The 17120-nt window shown below is 41.7% G+C and overlaps 1 protein-coding gene across 1 annotated transcript; it reads left to right on the top strand.

The window, feature by feature from the left end:
* Nucleotides 1-558: 558 nt before the first annotated feature.
* Nucleotides 559-12998, top strand: pdpn (podoplanin). Its single transcript, XM_088291930.1, has 4 exons — nucleotides 559-903; nucleotides 8865-9242; nucleotides 9406-9511; nucleotides 10368-12998. The coding sequence occupies exons 1-4, from the start codon at nucleotides 852-854 to the stop codon at nucleotides 10372-10374; spliced, it is 543 nt and encodes a 180-aa protein (XP_088148056.1). The 5' UTR covers nucleotides 559-851; the 3' UTR covers nucleotides 10375-12998.
* Nucleotides 12999-17120: the final 4122 nt, after the last annotated feature.

Consider the following 17120-nt stretch of genomic DNA (forward strand, 5'->3'; position numbering starts at 1 on the left):
CTCCCGAGCCAATCCCAGTCCCCTCAGAGATTCTATTAAAAACAGAAGCACTCACTCTCACACATATATAATCAATACAGTCTTCTGTAAGAATCCCCCTGCGAACAAACACACCAGATGTGCAGGGCCATTCTGACAAAATGCCCACCTCTAGAAATCTGAGTACTCCAAGTGTATCATTAAGACACACCATAGATCTAATAACAGCGAATAAATGGTTTTAATGACAAATATACCCACAGTTATGATCCCAGTACAGTTTAACATTTCAAACTCATCGTACGTTACCCTTAAAAATAGAGTTTGATTTAGAAATTGTCTCACAGCGTTAAAGAACTTGATGAATTTGAGAAACTTGAAGCCCAAATTCTACAGGTAAGCGTTTACTGTATATATATCTGTGGTTCAGCATATTTTTCTTCCAATTGTCGTTCAAAAACAAAAAAAATGTGTGTGTGTATGTGTGGGGGGGGGGGGTTGTGCGTGTGCTTGTGTATGCTTATTTTGCAGGGCTGAAACCACCTCTTAACAGTCAGCCTCCTCCCAACCCAAACCTGCCCCCTGACAAACTGCGACCAGTGCCCACACCCCTCCTCCACTCTCAGCTCACAGTCTCCCTCTTTCTTTCTCTTTCTGCTGAGGACCAGTCTCTCTCCTTGCCCTCCTTCACTTCCCCACTACACCTCCGACTTCAAGGGCTTCCCTCTGGATCTTGGCACTTTTCTTTTCATTCTTTTTTTTTTGTGTGGGGACAACGGTCCCTCTGGAAAAGCGGCTTCTGTGTTTGACGCTGTGAGAGCATCCGGTTGTTGTGCCTTCATCATTAAACCAAGGAATCAAACTTGACCGCCATGAATGTTCAGCTGCTGCTCCTGTTGGCCTTCTGCGCCTTCTCACATTCAAGTAAGTAAACTTGTCTCCCCTGTCTCTCGCAAAGAAAAAAGTTGAGTGGCCATCCCGCCGTGAGCTGCACGCTGTGACCACTCTTGCTCCCTCCATGTGCCCACGCTGCCCCTTTGTCTGCTTGAATCCCTCATTTTGCCAGTCTAGTAGGGGTACCCTTACGATCTCCTTATAACTGGATAGTAGTTAATTTTTTTACATTTCATAAAGTGTTTCTTTACAAGTGAGAACATTGAAAACAAATTACCGTGTTATTGATATGTCACTTTGCATCTTAGCTTTATAAATATGGCAATAGTTGCCAACTAGTGAGCCTGCACTTATGGTTGAAAATTGTTGTCTTTTGTCACTAGTGACAAAGAGCTCTTTATAACCTTTTCAAGTACTCAGGCAGCATGGTGTGGTAGTGGTTCATAATTCTGCCTCACAGTAGACAAATCCTGGGTTGGAATCCCCGCTCGGACCTTGCTTAATTTGAAAAGTCTAAATTGTTCATAGGTGTTAATATGAGTGCTCTTTGTCTACATGTGCCATTTGATTGACATAGCGACCACTCCCAGGTGGACTCCACCTTTCGCTCCAAATCAGCTGGGAAAGTCTCCAGCTCACCTGCAGCAATAATGAGGACAAATGCTTCAGAAAATTTATAAATATTTTAATTCCTTGTGATTAAATTCGTTCATTATGAATTATGTTTGTTCAATTAGAGATATAAAAAGAAATACCTCACCAGAGAGAGAGAGAGAGAGAGCCTCATGCCTTTCACTTATTCGAACCCCGTCTATTAATAGAGAATGATATACAGTACATATAGACATACAGTGTATATGGGTGGAGGGAGAGCATACGGTGATGTGGTCAAAGGGGCACGCCGCCCTCCTTTAATCACTAGCTATTCGTTGGCCTGTCTGTCTGGTAGATGTTGTTAATCCCACACTCCCAAAGCGAGAATGGAAACAAAGAAAACAGCTCATCCACGTTCTCGCAAGATTTTAAACGCCTGCGCCTGTGTGTCCCATAAAAGCCCAACACCGCCTGCCTCCCTCCTCCAGTCTCCTTCTCTTCATGAGTTTTGTCTGCCACTCTGAGCTAATAACGTGGTCGTCACATCTGGCTGCTGAAGGAAGAGGTCAGCGGCCCCATTGGTCATCAGCCCACTTTTAGAAATGACTCAAATGTGACGCTCATACTCCAAATATGAGGCTGGCACAAGAAGCTCTGTGCGGGAGAAAACATTCACACTCACAAATTCTTTTACCAGCAGAAAGAAATATCTGTTTAGGGAATAGTGATGAAGCAATGTGACTGAAGTATCAGAGCTTCCTAACGCATGCAGTCGTGGTCAGAAGTTTATCTGAGAGCTCCATAGAAGAAAATGCAAATAGTTGAATTTATGACTAGCAAAGCGCGAATCGGTGGAGATTCGCTGTATACATTAACCTCTCTTCAAAAGAAGCGCTAAAGTTTCCTGAAGCAGGCTACACAGCAATCTAAAACCGATTTTTAATGTGAAAGATAAAAGATTAAAATTGCTCCAATGGCATGTGGTGTACCCGCAGTGATACTACGTAGATAACCATATCTGTCGTAGTGCCAATCCCGACTTGGGAGAGGTAGAGATAAAGGAATACACGGTAAATGTTGCTTGGTGCAATTTTGCTACTTTGCTACCAGTCGATAATCACTCAGAATAATCTTTCAGAGAAATCTAATAAACAGGGCCTTTCTGAATTTTAGCGGAAGTGGGGAATGCTCAACTTTGTATCCCACTTCACTTGAATTGACTACAAAAAGGCTTGGCTGAACAGTGTTTATCGACCGCTACTCAACGTGTAACTCAGTGAAGACCAAAGAAGGAAAGATGAATCGTTTTACACAACTGACCACAGCTGTATGTCTCATATGTCTGGCATGTCCTGTACGTGTGCTGCGGTGTGAGGCATGGAGCAAGGAAAAAAAAGAGCGAGACGCTGACTCAGGAACACATTACTCAATTGGGTGGGCACTACACGCAGCATGCAGGGCTGGAGATTGGACTAGAAACATCTTAAGAAGCTTGATTTAAACCTGTTGTTTTTCGAGAAACTTGTTTTTTCTTCCCACCAAATCCTTTGTGGACATTTATGCTTCTAAGCACAGTGGCCGACTGGTTAGTACATCCACCTCACAGTTCCGAGGTGTAAATCTGGGTTCCGGCCTTCCTTTGTGGAGTTTGCATGTTCTCCCTCTGCCTGTGTAGATTTTCAGTGGGTACTCCGGTTTCCACCCACATTCCCAAAACATGCATGATAAGTTGATTGGACGCTCTAAATTGTCCATAGGTGTGATCGTGAGAGCGAGTGGTAGTTTGTCTTTGTGTGTCCTGCGATATGCTGGCAACCAGTTCAGGGTGTACCCTGCCTACTCCCCATAGACAGCTGGGATAGGCTCAAACATGTCAGCGATCCTTGTGAGGAGAAGTGGTTCAGATAATGGATGGATGGCTGTGTAATTGAGAATATTGCTGATGTGACAAGCCAATTTCCCAAATGGAATGAATAAAGAATCTATCTTGCTAGCTAGCTAGCTTGCGTTCTTCCTCACTAGCGTTTCGGTGGATGAATGGGTAGAAGGGCTCCCCAAAGATGTGGAAGCTCCATGTATTTTTCTTCACTTCCTGTGTGTGTCATGTCCAGGGGTACTACTACTTGTTTTCAGTCGTGTTAGTCACAAGATTAAAGGTCTGTGGTATCTTTTACCAGCTGGAGATGATGGACTCCAGATGGTGCATCTCTTAGGACCTTCATTGTGTTGCGATAACACTGAGACTGAGAATATTTCATCCATGGGCTTAATCAGATCCGCGGTGCGTGGTGCATGGCACGACCTGGTATCCTAACCAAAGAGGGGAGCATGTGTCAGTTTGTGTGAGCGGGGTACGCCCAGATGGGCAGGGTATCTATCATGAGGAGGACCCTCAAAACATTCCTGAGAAGGTTAAACGCACACACTCCCTCACACCTCCAAGACAACGCTGTGACTTATGAATGCACATACGGACACACAAGGAGGCGGCCTCAGTGACGGCTGTTTGTAATGGATGCAGCCTGTTATACTCCCTTCTCTCATGTTTCTACTGGTTTATAGTCTCAACCTCCCAGCGGGTGTCAAACTTAAGGGCCCTTAAGGGCCATGATTGATGTGGCCTGCAAAATCCTTTTCTCTCATTTTTTTGGGGCTCAAAATCTTTACCGTAATTGCAATTTTTCATAATTTTTAACTCAAACGGGCCCTATTTTCACGCCAAAATGCGTAGTTGAACTGTGCATATGGGTGGAGTTTTCTTTATTTTGGTATTTTGCCAGAGTTTGCACAGGTAGAATTGGGCATAATGGTTTATTTGGGTCTTTTTGCGTCGTTGAGGAAGTAGTATTTTCCCAGCCAATCGTAGCAGTAGCCCTCATTTGCATCAAAATCAGGGCAGTCCAAGCGCTGTACATCCAAGTATGCCCTAGACATTGCGGAAACAGAAATAGACTTGCTGGGGTCCGTGCATGAAATTGGCGGGTGAGCTTTTGTTCATTTTCTTTTTTAATACTGTATCATGCAACCGAGACGAGCAGTTCCACATTTATAGATTGGCTTCTTTTGGAAAATATTTCGTGTTCAGGCGGCTTTTTTACCACACTGCCTGTGCTTCCGTGCTCCTGGTCAATTTCCTCAGTCGATCTAGCACGGCTTTAATGTCCACCTCAGTCATTATAGTCGGAACTCTTAGTTGTTAGAGTTGGAGTGAAGTCTATTGATCACACTTTGACATGTTTATTAAAGGCAAAATACTTCATTTATTTAGATTTAATGTTACAATAAGGACTAAGCCAAGACATGAATAGCAAGAAAAAAAATCATGAGGAATCGACGCCACCGCTTAAATTTAAGTATAAATTGAGCACGAACTATAATTCCAAACTATGACTCAAAAACAATTGAACGTCATATCAAACTCATCTTACATTTCCTTTAAAAATAAACATCTAATAAATGATTTGATTAAAAAAAAAGACTATCCATTATTTCCACTAACAACCCAGGCTTAACTTAGCTCCTCTCCAACGCACAAAATTCGTCCTTAAATCACTTCAACACGCTGTACTTCTTTTACACCAATTTCTATTTAGCAGTGCTTCGTGGCATCTTCTGCCTTTTGTGAAAGAACACAAAAAACACTAATACGCAGATTTTTCAACCAATAGCGAGGGATAGGCTTCGCCTCATAAAAAGGTTAATAGTGAATTGCATACATGCGGAAGATGATGGTACTAAGATGTTAGAAGTTAAAAACAGAGCATTATTATGCTCACCTAAACTTTTATTATTTATTGGCATCCTCCTCAACTGCATGCCATGGTTCTGCTATCACATGAGAAGGGGCTATTGCTGGAATCACTCCTCTTTTCCGTTCTTTACCTCCTCAAAAGTTTCAGCTGCCATGGCGCGTTCCTCAGGGAGTGGCAGAGGAAGAGTGGCAACATGTAGATTACAAGGCGCACAGAGCAGAAGGGATGTATGCATCATTGATCTCAGAATCTGCGTGTGCCCACCATTGCCGGTACTTTGAGAGGAAATACTACTCATAGCTAATTGTGGGAACTGAGTACATAATGAAGCGATTGTTGGTCGTGGTGGTCTGGGTGATTACACATCGTGTAAGGCCAATTTATCATTGCTTACAGACATTCCAAACAAACAATCCGAGGCTCCGTTTTAACCCCCCCACCCTTTCTTTTTCAATGAGGACAAATGTTTTCTTCTATTTACCCCGCCTGTTGCTAATAAACACAGCCGTCCGGCCAGCACATGACCAGAAATAGCTGCACTTCTTGCCAGATACGATCACCCAATGTGCACTTATTTTGAACAATGTACAGAATTTTCAGTTAGCGAAGGTATTTAGATCTGAATTAGAATTAGACTGGCTGAAAAACAGAGCACAGGTTTTGCCAACACATTCAGTCTGTCCAGCGAGAGAGTGTTGTTTTTTTTTTTTTCTTCCTCTCCATTCAGAAGAAGTCATTTCAGGCCAGCACGATTTGAGTGTAGTCCATAATTTTGGTGCAGCTGAAATGTACCCTCCTTCATTTGGACGCAGAGTTGTCCAGGCCAAACTTTCAGTTGTGGTCGGAGGATGTTGAACATGGCGGGATGGAGCTCGGCTTATTGAAGGGTAATGATCAGGTTGAGCTCAGGCAGCTTCATAGCGCAGACCTTGATGAAAGACACAAGGATAAATGCATGTCCTCACACAGCTGCAAAACTCATAACGGAAGATTCCTTTTCATTCCAAGCATGGCCATCATCAAAGCTCTGACTCGATGCAGTTAGCTTTCATATGGAACAATTCTGGAAAGCTATTCATCAACTTCATTGAATTTCTCCTTCTATTAGAGAAGAACAATTTGACTTAAATAGAATTTGGGTTCTCATTTGTGGTCAGGACGAAAAATTCTTTTTGTAAAGTACAAACACGTCAAGAATAAAGCCCAAGTAATAGTTACTTAGAGTAACATCATGTTACAAATGTGATCAACTCTAACTCTCCTAATCCTGACTTTTATGCAGATAGCGTGGGTTCTGTTTTCATTTAGTAACATTGTGAATGTACTGCAAGTGAATAGCTTTTTGTTTCTACATATGAGCTCTCTAATTGACCAATCCAGGTTGTAGTCTGCTTTTTTGCCCCAAATCAGCTGAGATAGGGTCCAGTGCCAGAACCCTTAACTCTCAAAGTAATATGAGAAGAAACAAATAGAATTGGATGATTGAATTTTATTCATTTTAGTGTCACCTTAAGACTCACTCTTAAATCCCTGCTCGGTATCAAATAGAAAACATGGATCAGAAAGAATGAAATGGCGGTTGTCAACTGTTTGGCATATTGTCTCCACTGCAAACATGGCGGACAATTGTCAAAATTGCAACTGCTTTCCCTGAGTTTGTCTCTCTGCAAAACTACAAATTATCCATTTGTGGCCCCGCCCTTGAACAAAACCACATTTTTCAACTGTAGAGGCTTCCCGCACTCGCCTCACTCATTAACTTGTGCAGCGTGGCTCCCTCCACAGGAAATGAGGCAGAGGATGTGGCGTGTTAGGGCGCCCAGGTCCAGAAAGACATGATGGAGGGATTGCTTGAAGATGTGTGCCTTATTACGTCACAGGGTGGGGTGGCACCGTGGCTGCTTTCTCGTGATGTCACTTCATTCAAATTTGCTCCAAATGCCTTCCAGAGGTGCTCTTTGGGCGTATACTGGCATCTGCGCCAATAGATCTTAATTTCAAGGTTGCACCACAGGTTCTCTTTTGGGTTGAGGTCAGGGTGTTTTTGTGTGTCTTATCTATTGTATACATGCACGGCAGCTAAATCGTTCTCTTGCATGAAAATTATTTTAGAGCAGGAGGGATGTCAGGTTCGCCAATTTGACATATAGGGTTCATAGCTGAAAAGAGAGAGGCACCCAGCCCAAGTGGATACAGAGAGGTCAATAAAGTTTATTTGGCAACTTCATCTCCCTTCTGTTCCTCGATGTTTTTCACACATTCCCTTTTATAACATCGAGGAATCAGATTACACTTCGAGAAATCAGATTACATTCAAGGGTGGTACAGTTCGTCTTCTCAAAAGCTGGTTTAGTCCGGTTTATCATTGGCGTGCCGCCATGGGTCGCAGCTGACTTTGACGTCAACATCTTTTATCAGGACCTAGCACGATGTTGCTTGCTTCAGACTTTGAGGCCAACTTATCAGGGCTCCTCACGATGTTGTTTACTTCATCCTCACTTCTGAAGAAGTGCCACCGCCCTGCCAATTGCAGACACCTCTCTGCAGTAAAGGTGTCCTCCTGTACCTCCACTCTGACTGTAAACACTCAAGCATAGTCCACTCCACTAATTTGCAACATGTCATGCGCACCATATATTGAAATAATGCTGCGTCATGGCAAATGTATAATAACCTCTAAATATTATTCTAACAAGGGAAGTTTTTGTTTTAATACTATGGCAGGAAATGTTTTGTCAGGCACCCTGAAGGGTCCACCATTTCTTTCCCAGTTATTCCAGCCCAAAATATCCCTCTGCGTCCTTGCTGACATCACAGCTTTGTTGGGGCATAATAATGGTGGTGAGTGAGAAGGATCATTTTGGTGTGAGTTGGTCTTGTCGGAACACAGACCAACACATGAGGCAGGCAGTCATCATGGCGGCTCTCGTCCAACAATGAATACATTCACTCACAAGGCTTAAGTTGTCCAAAAGGGCAGTAAGAGGAGAAGAGTGGTATGTAAGGTCCTCGGCTCCAAAGAGAGCGGCACCTCTCAGGTTACCCAAAGATTTGCGAGGCCTACGGAGTCTTGCTTGACTTGTGACCAACGAATGTGTCTAATGTGTCGTCCTGCTGTACAGCATTTGGTTACTGTTCATCTGCTACACATTGTAAGGGCTTTGCGTGCCATGTTGGGCAAATCTAAATGCTGTAGTTTTGTCTTTGGAGATGACACCTTTAAAAAAATGGAGACCAGAATGTTTTTACAGGAAATGGACATAAGATAAAATTAATATACAGTATATGGTCGCAGTATGTGTATATTGGTGCCTTGAAGTGATTCATTGCAGAAAAGGAAATATATAATCACTGCGATTCTAAAAAAGTAATACATTTTAAAAATGATAGATGAACTATTGATTTAAAGGAAACCATGAACTCAATTTGTGAATCATTAATGTCCGAATTGTCCAAAATAAGCGGTCACATAGAATTGCAATATATAAAACAGATCTTTTAAGTCATATCATAGCTTAAATTTCCCAAGTCATTTCGAACATACTGTCACATTATCTACAAAAGATACCAATGTACACACCCTCAAAAAAAAAAAAAAAAGTTAACAGCAAAGATATGACATCTGTCCAAATGGTTGCTGTCTAGGCCCCACAGTCTTCCCAACCGACCATGGCGTTGCGGCGACTGACTCCGTCGCAGCCGTCACCCTGGAGGCCACAGAGGCCAGCAAAGAGTTTGATGTCATCACCGGTCCTCCGTCAACCCAGCCAATGACAGCCGAACAACAGGATGTGTTGGACGTCACGACTGAGGCGCCCTCTCCTCAAGTGACGGCCAGTACTGCCGAGCCCACAGTTGAGACCGAACTTCCCAATCAGGCTGCTACTGAAGCTGCTGAATCCCGTAACACTGAGCCCACTGCAGTGGAGACCACCCCCAGAGAGGCTGAGGTCATCCCTCAGTGGACGGAAGCTGTCAAGGCGGACACGGCCAATGAGGTGATAGTTGAAGATGGCGCAGAGGGTGAGCAATGAATGAATGAGATGTACTAGTAGTACTTGTGGCATGGCAAAGACACACTGCTCATATTCAACTCTTATTTTTGTACAGTTATTTAACTTACACTTGTGAGCAATACATTTTGATTGAAACCATATTGAAGTTGTTGGCTTCTGTCCTACCGAAGGCCTGAGCTCGGGCCAGGTCGTTGGCATCGTGATTGGCGCTCTGTTGGCTGTCGTCATCGTGATCGCCGTGGTGATTGCTGTCGTGAGGAGGATGGGAAAATACTCGTGAGTACCTCGTCCCAATTTCAAATCATTATGTCGTGTTGACTGGACATGAGTATTTACTGTGGAACGTCACACATTCTGGATTAGCTCTGTATGACAGGGAGGAGCGAAAGTCTATTTTCCTGTTTTAGAAGTATATTTATTTGTCTGTTTATATATTTCAAGTTTTTTACTTAATTTTAATTTTATTGTTCATAATTGCTTGATTAATTTTAGAAAGGAGTTTAGTTCAGATTAGTGTGACAGCACAACTGCCTGATACAAACTATTAATGTGCTGCTGTGATTATGCAATCATGTGTGTGTGCATGTGTGTGTGTACGTGCCCCACGAGTCTAAACAGGACAAATTTGATTAATTTGGGTTTGTGCAATATAAGTTAAGCAGCAAAATCCACCAGTATTTAACCATCTCAAGGGGCGGCCATTTTGTCACTTCTGGCGAGGGAAAATGACATCACAGTTGCTCAGGGGCTAAGGACCAACTATGGCGCAATTTCAGAAAACAGCTAAGCCATCATTGGTCCTTATCTGAGCTCTGAGCAACTGTGATGTCATTTTCAGTCAATGAAAGTTACAAAATGGCCACCCCCGAACATGGCTAAAATCGGGTGGATTTTACTGCTTAACTCATATTCCACAAATGCAATATGAATCAAAATGCCAGGTTTAGACAAGTGAAGGCATATAGAACATAATACAGAAAAGAATGAACTGCATACTAACCACCAATGTCCCTCAAGATCAACTTGCAAACTCAGCACTACTAGCTACACACTCTAACTGCTCTTATTACAAAGAATTAACCCTTGGAAGCTTATCTCCCTGAGTGACAATGGCTCTCCTTCTTTTCCTCAGCCCCTGAAGAAGAATAAGACAAAGGCGGCCAAGCAGCAGGAGTCGTCAAAGTTCTGGAAATTCTGACCTACTGAACTGCGACGTCAATTACAATCATTAAAACAACAACACCAAAAGAATAATTTTAACACCAGAACTTAATGATTCTAAGCAGGACTCAGAGCTGTTATGTTACCCAAAGAAAAATATGGGAGGCTAGTTTGTGTGTACAGTATGTGTGATGTGTATGTAAGATAATAGAGACACGCCGCTCATTCACCTCCGTGACCCCAAAGCCAATGGAGTGATTCATAGAAACACAATAACAAAGGAATGTCACCGAAAGACGAGATCTGGCATCAACGCTGAAGTGTTAGTGATTAGATTAGGTTTTGTTTTGTTTTGTTTTTAATCCTGGGATGGGGAAACCATTGAGACGTTTGTCAGTTTGTTACCTAGTCTATGTCCTCAAAAAAAAAAGAAAAGAAGGAAAAAAAAAGCATTTTCAAGACTTTAGACATAGATCAAAAGGACATTAGCCATTCTGCATTTGCGGAATTGTGTGGAATGTTTCTATCGGGATTTGCACTTCAGAAAGAAAAAAAACATTATGGAGCACCACACTAGTTTGTAAACAGGCTACTTAATGTTCAAGACGAATGACATAATACTTAAGGCTTTGACAAAATGGAATTGGTCATTCCTGGGATTTTCTGGAACAACTTTCTACTTTTTGAATAGATAAAAAAGAACTATTTGCATTTCGGTTTGGGCAAGGGGAATATTTCTGGGGTGGCACGGTGCTCGACTAGTTAGCATGTCCGCCTCACAGTGAAGAGATTGTGAGTTTGAATCTGGGTCTGGCCTTCCTGTATGGAGTTTGCATGTTCTCCTCGTTCCTGTGTGGGTTTTCTCGCGGTACTCCGGTTTACTCCCACGGTCCAAAAACATGCATCGTAGGTTGATTGAACACTCTAAATTGTCCCTAGGTATGAGTGTGAGTGTGAATGTTTGTTTGTCTGGGTATGCCCTGCGATTGGCTGGCAACCAATTTAGGGTGAACCCCGCCTACTGCCCGACGACAGCTGGGTGAGGCTCCAGCATGCCCGCGACCCTCGTGAGGAGAAGCGGGCTGGATAATGGATAGAATGCTTATGATTTACACTGTGGAAAGAGAAATTCATTTCCTACCAAAAGTGAAAATCATTCTGAAGTGCCGTATTTGTTTGTCTTTTTTTGTTTGCTTGTTTTGTTTTGTTTTGTTTTTAGGTAGCAGGCGACTTCCTGCTTCAAGATGTCTGACAGGCTTAGTCAAAGCAGACAAGGATCATTTCTATTGTGACTCAAATGTAGTGTTTGTGTATACATTTTTTTTCTTTTTTTTTTTTTACGAGTAGGCTACTTTCCGTTAAGAAAACAATGACTTAAGACAAAGAATGGACTCGGGAAATAATTTTTTTTTAACAAAGTGAAAAACATCACAAAACTCTACCCATTTTGGGATGATGAGAACGTTGCTATTGGGTTTCAAATGGCAAAAATTGAAAAAAATCTGTTGACATAAATTAAACCATTGGCAAAGTCCATACGTGTTTTTTTCACAAGAAGGCTGCTTTCTGTTTCAAGAAGAATGACGACGTTCTGAATCGATGAAAATGTTATCAGCCATTCCAATCTAGGTATTTTTTCTATCCTGCTTCAAGGTTTCGGAAAAAGAAGAAAACAAACTATCTACATGTTTATCCAGACTTGGACAAAAATGTTTTTTGTCTGCTTTGGAGGAAAATATTTTCCATGCTAAATTTTGCTGGCTAACAAACCAGCCAACAAAAGGTTTTAAATGAGCTAATTAAACATGTCCGCAAGCAGGAAAGAGAAAAGTAGTGAGTAACGATAGTAACAAATATCTCTGGACTTATGTTGCACTTGCATAAGTAATCATTGATGACATAAGACACGTGGCACTTCGAGACCTGTTAGCAAGCATTTCCACATTTAGCCCCAGTCACTGATATTTTGTTGACCAATTGAATGAAGTATATATATATATATATATATATATATATATATATATATATATATATATAAAAGTAACACTGACATCTAAAACCCCTTAATACATATCTGTGACATTTAGCGGAAGGGTTTGCGCCACTGACACTGGGAGATCAGACCCATGTTAGTGTGCGTTATCAATGTGAACTTTTTCAATTGACATCTCCTCTTGAAATGAAATAGCCGTACTGTTGAAGTCTCACACATTTTGCCCATTGTTGTAATAGTTGATAAGCAGAATGGTCATTCGGTCTGGAAAATGAGCTGATGTGCAACAGGCCTACTTTGTTCTATGGTCCATGCATAAAAGGGTGTACAAATAATTAAGTCTTTGCTCGGCTTTGCTTGCCTGACAAAACTTGCGTAATGTGCACTGGATGAGTGATGTAATCGCTAATGAATAGGCTTTAAGACACAGCAAATGTTTGCAACGACGTGTTTTGTTTTCCTTCCTCCTGCTTTGCCAAGTGCTGTTTTTACCAACAGGTTTTCGAATGTGTGTCGTCTGATCGGTTTGAACCCTTTTATTTAAATTCTTTTGTTGACTTTCTTTTGTTCATACTGTTTCAATAAAGAACAAATACAGAAATAAAAACACACCTCGCGTGCAAAGAATTTCTCAGTTTGAATACCTTTCAAATCCTCGTCATTTTATCAGATGTTTAGCCTGACAACCCCAAAAGCGTGTCCTTCATTACAAAATATGTATCTTTGTTCTTCATTTTTCTCTTCAGACTTGCCCCGAGCTGTCGCAAAAAACGATTGGACAGTGGAACAAAGGTTACAGGCGACAGGGAGAACATTTGCATGAGACAAAGCTGCCGCCCCAAACCGGTCATTTTCACAAGAGTACAAGAATGTTGACACAGAAGCTCCATGCCCCATTTATCGTTTGGGGTTCTTTCTAAACCTCAATGTAAGAGGCAACACATGTTTGCTTCTATTTGTCACTCCCAGACTAAGTTTAGTTTAATGACACGGACACATAAAACAAAAGAGAATTAGACATTGTATATTAAAACACCAAAATGTCTAACCGAACCACGTAATATCAACTAAGTTAATCTACTCTTTTAATGCTAACATGTAATGTAAAATGGCGTAGGTATGCTACTATAAATTAGTATAGATGTTATGGTAATTATAAACCTTAAAATGTTTTTTTTAACTCTCACATAATAGCAAACCATACAAAGTATACAAACAAGAAAATTAAACATTACACCAATAGATCAAAATGTTCAACCAAGCCATAATTTTGCTAACATATGATTGGATAAAAGAAATGACCATAGATCTTATGGTAGTTATAAAGCTTCAAAATACGCAATATAGCTGGAGCTCATTGTACTATACTTCATTAATCATGTGTTTGACCTTTTATTAATAAAACTGGGAACTGATTTCAATAATAGAAAAAAAATGCATAGCGCATACTTCAAAGTTCAAGTTCCGTGTCGTATGGTAAACCATAGAAATGATGAAAACTCAAAATATTTGCAATTTAGCCTTACCTGTCCATCTAGGGACACATCCTTCAGATTTAATATCAATCATAGAAAGACTTTCAAATGAGTTATTTATTGAAGGGGACCTGGAAATGACCCCCCGCCACCCCCCTCCCCAACACACAAAAAGGGCTGCTCTAGCCCAAAGTGATAGTCTTCCTGTGCCTTTTGAAACCAAACAATTTCAAGATGCTGTGACCCTGCAAAAACCCTCAAGTCGAACAACCTTCATTTCAGATTGCCGCCAAATATGGCAACGCAAGCAGCCGTTGAGTCAGTTGAACCCGCGAGGCTGTGTTGACAGTTAGGTGCTTTCCTTTTTTTAATGTCATGTTTTGGACTTTTTCATAAGTTGCCGTTGGGCCGAGGCACGGCTCCAACCGTCGGCTGTGAGTGGCACAGTGATGCTCTGTGTCTGCAGGCTCCCCTGTGTGGTTTTAGGCAGCCGCCCAACGCCCTGCGCCTCTGCCCCCTGGGCCAGCGTTATGGCTGCCTTGAGCTCAGCCTCTCTCCTCACACCACGGGGAACAATCGAGGCTTTTCACTGGGGTAGATTTGAAGGGGAAGCACTCACGCTCAACTCTTTAGCTAAAAAGAAAAAAGGAGGGGGGCAGTTCTGTGCATCACGACAGGGTGGAGTCACTTCCTGGGTGGGCCCGACGTCAAACGTTTACACAAATGCCCTCATAGAGCTAAGTCATGTAAAAACAAATATGTCCCATCGGTGTGTACGCTTTAGTCAGATTTAGTCAGAAGTTGTTTATGTGTGTAGACACGTCAGTTTGATTACAAAACAGCGTTTTTGTGGTGTGCACATAAAATATGTGCAGAAGCTCACCACATCTTTGTGTGGTCCATCATATTTGTGGTCAATGCATTGTGCTGTCTGTGTGTGTGTGCCCGTGCGTATGTTGGGGTGCGTGCACATGTGTGTGTAAAAAATGAACTTACACGCCTTTGCCAGTTATTTTAGGGTTGGAATAAACTGTTCCTGCAGCAGTCATTAAAATGAGGTAATTAGTTTATCTTAAATCAAGTGTACACGTTTGTATGTGTTTTCATGAACAACTTACGTCTTTGCTGCTTTAGAGCTTACGTTGAGCTGCTTATGTAATACTGTGACGTATTGCAGTATTGTTTTTGTTGTTATACATTTCTTTTTGCAAAACAAAAATCAGAGCTACAACTCATTTGACTACTCCAGAAAATGTAAGTAAATTATGATGACGATGTAGGAAAGATTAAAGGAGCAGATTTGTTCCGTTATCGTAACGTAACATGACACCCACGCAAATCTCTTTGGTATAAGTAATAATAGATCAGGTCAAATGTGTCCAAATATTTGTGCTTTAGGATATTACATGGATGTATTGAGGTGTGTATTTAGACCCTTTGTATTACGACCAATGATAACAACTAATTGCATTTTCTGACATTGTCTTCTCACCTTAAAGCAGGGGTGGGCAAACTTTTTGATTGGCGGGCCACAATGGGTTCTAAAATTTGACAGAGCAGATGAATGGAGTGTTTTGGTAACCTCACCTCATTGGAGAAAAAAAAATACATTCAATTTTAAATGATAATGAACAAAAGCATTACAACAAAATATATGTCTTTGACACACCACAGTATTTAAAAAATAAAACATTAACAAGGTTAATTCATTTAACTTTTTTCAAGTTTGGCGTGCCGGATTAAAACGTTTAATGGGCCACATGTGGCCCCTGGGCCGTAGTTTGCCCACGCACAGTCCTTTTAAGTTGTTAAAATTTGACGTGCATCTAATCGCCTTCCTATGTAAGCCTTCCAACTTTAAGTGGTTGATGTGTATGTTCAGGAAGTGCCACATGTCAGGCTCACCGAGTGCAATGATGTCATGATGAAAAGCTCATCCCGGTTACTCCTGATCTATGAGTGCAGGTGACAGCTGGGTCACTCACTAAGTGGAAGTGGAGATGGTCACACAAAAAAGGTTGTGCGGCAGCCACAGAGGTGAGTTAGTCAGCGTTATGGAAGCCACGTGGAAATATGCTTGTGACGTGAAGAAGTAACACAGTAAGCGGAGGAGTGGGGATGACGTGAGTTTGGAATTTTAGGAGTGCATATACCGTGTCTGTGCTTATAGTGTTGCTCGATAAATCATCCCTGAATGGGAGTGAGAGGAGGCCGAAATGTACGCCATGCTTATCGTGGTTTGGTTGCACTGCATATTACTTGTGTTTCAGCATCATCATTGAGCTGACATGCATACAAGAAGCCTTAGTTTCTGTGATGTGCATTTTGTCTTTGTGCTAACACGCATGAACACCTTTTTAAGCACATCTGGCTCTCTGCGTGCGGCAATAAGATGTCATGGCATGTTGTCTTTTCAGATAATGCTGTCTTTGCTTGCATCCTATAAGACACATCCTTATTGTTTCCTGTTGTGTGAGTTCATACATTCGCTGTAAATCTCCGTCTTTGTCTCACAGTTTCTATATGTTCATGTGGCTGTTCAATGCTTCATTGTGCAGATAATCACTGGCATACTCTCTCCAGTTTCCTGTTTGCTTATAGTTAAGATCCAGAATCATGATGTGCTTTTGACATTGTTAAGTCTCTCACACCAACACAATAGGGGTAGTATTTTAAAACCATATTTGATTTCCGGCTGAGACATACACTACTCACAAAGTTTGGGGGTTGTCCTGAAACCCGAAAAAGCACAATAGGCTTTACAGTTGACAGGGGTGTACCCAGAAATGTTTCAGTGGGGTAGCGAGGGTGATGCAGCATTTCAGTGAGGGGTGGTCAAGGTTGGCCACACGGGATGGTATGATGATCAATTATTTCTCAAACGTTTAATTTGACCTCCAGCTGTTCAGTGTTTCAGTACTTTTTGCACAATTTGTTTTTTAAAAAGACGATGACAGCAAACTGTACAACGGGTCTTCGTGAGGTGTAGTTTTGGTCTCATGGAACGTGAACAGTATTTGGAATCATGGGTTTAAAAACTTGTGAATGTTGCCAATCAGCTCCACCTCTTAGAGAACAGAGTGTTTTGCAAAAAGTACTGATGTAATGAAGCATTCAAAGGTTTGGAGAAGGTCAAATAAAATTTACCTGGAAAGCTTACAATGCATTTTAGTTTAATCCTGAAATTTTCCACTGAAAGCCAGGTATTCTGTTCAGAAAGATAACCCCCCTAAGCCCCCCCCCCCTTCCTAAAATT

This window comes from Idiotropiscis lumnitzeri, chromosome 3 (genome assembly GCF_059441095.1).
Source record: "Idiotropiscis lumnitzeri isolate Australia: NSW breed Sydney's pygmy pipehorse chromosome 3, RoL_Ilum_1.0, whole genome shotgun sequence".
In the NCBI taxonomy this organism is placed as follows: domain Eukaryota; kingdom Metazoa; phylum Chordata; class Actinopteri; order Syngnathiformes; family Syngnathidae; genus Idiotropiscis; species Idiotropiscis lumnitzeri.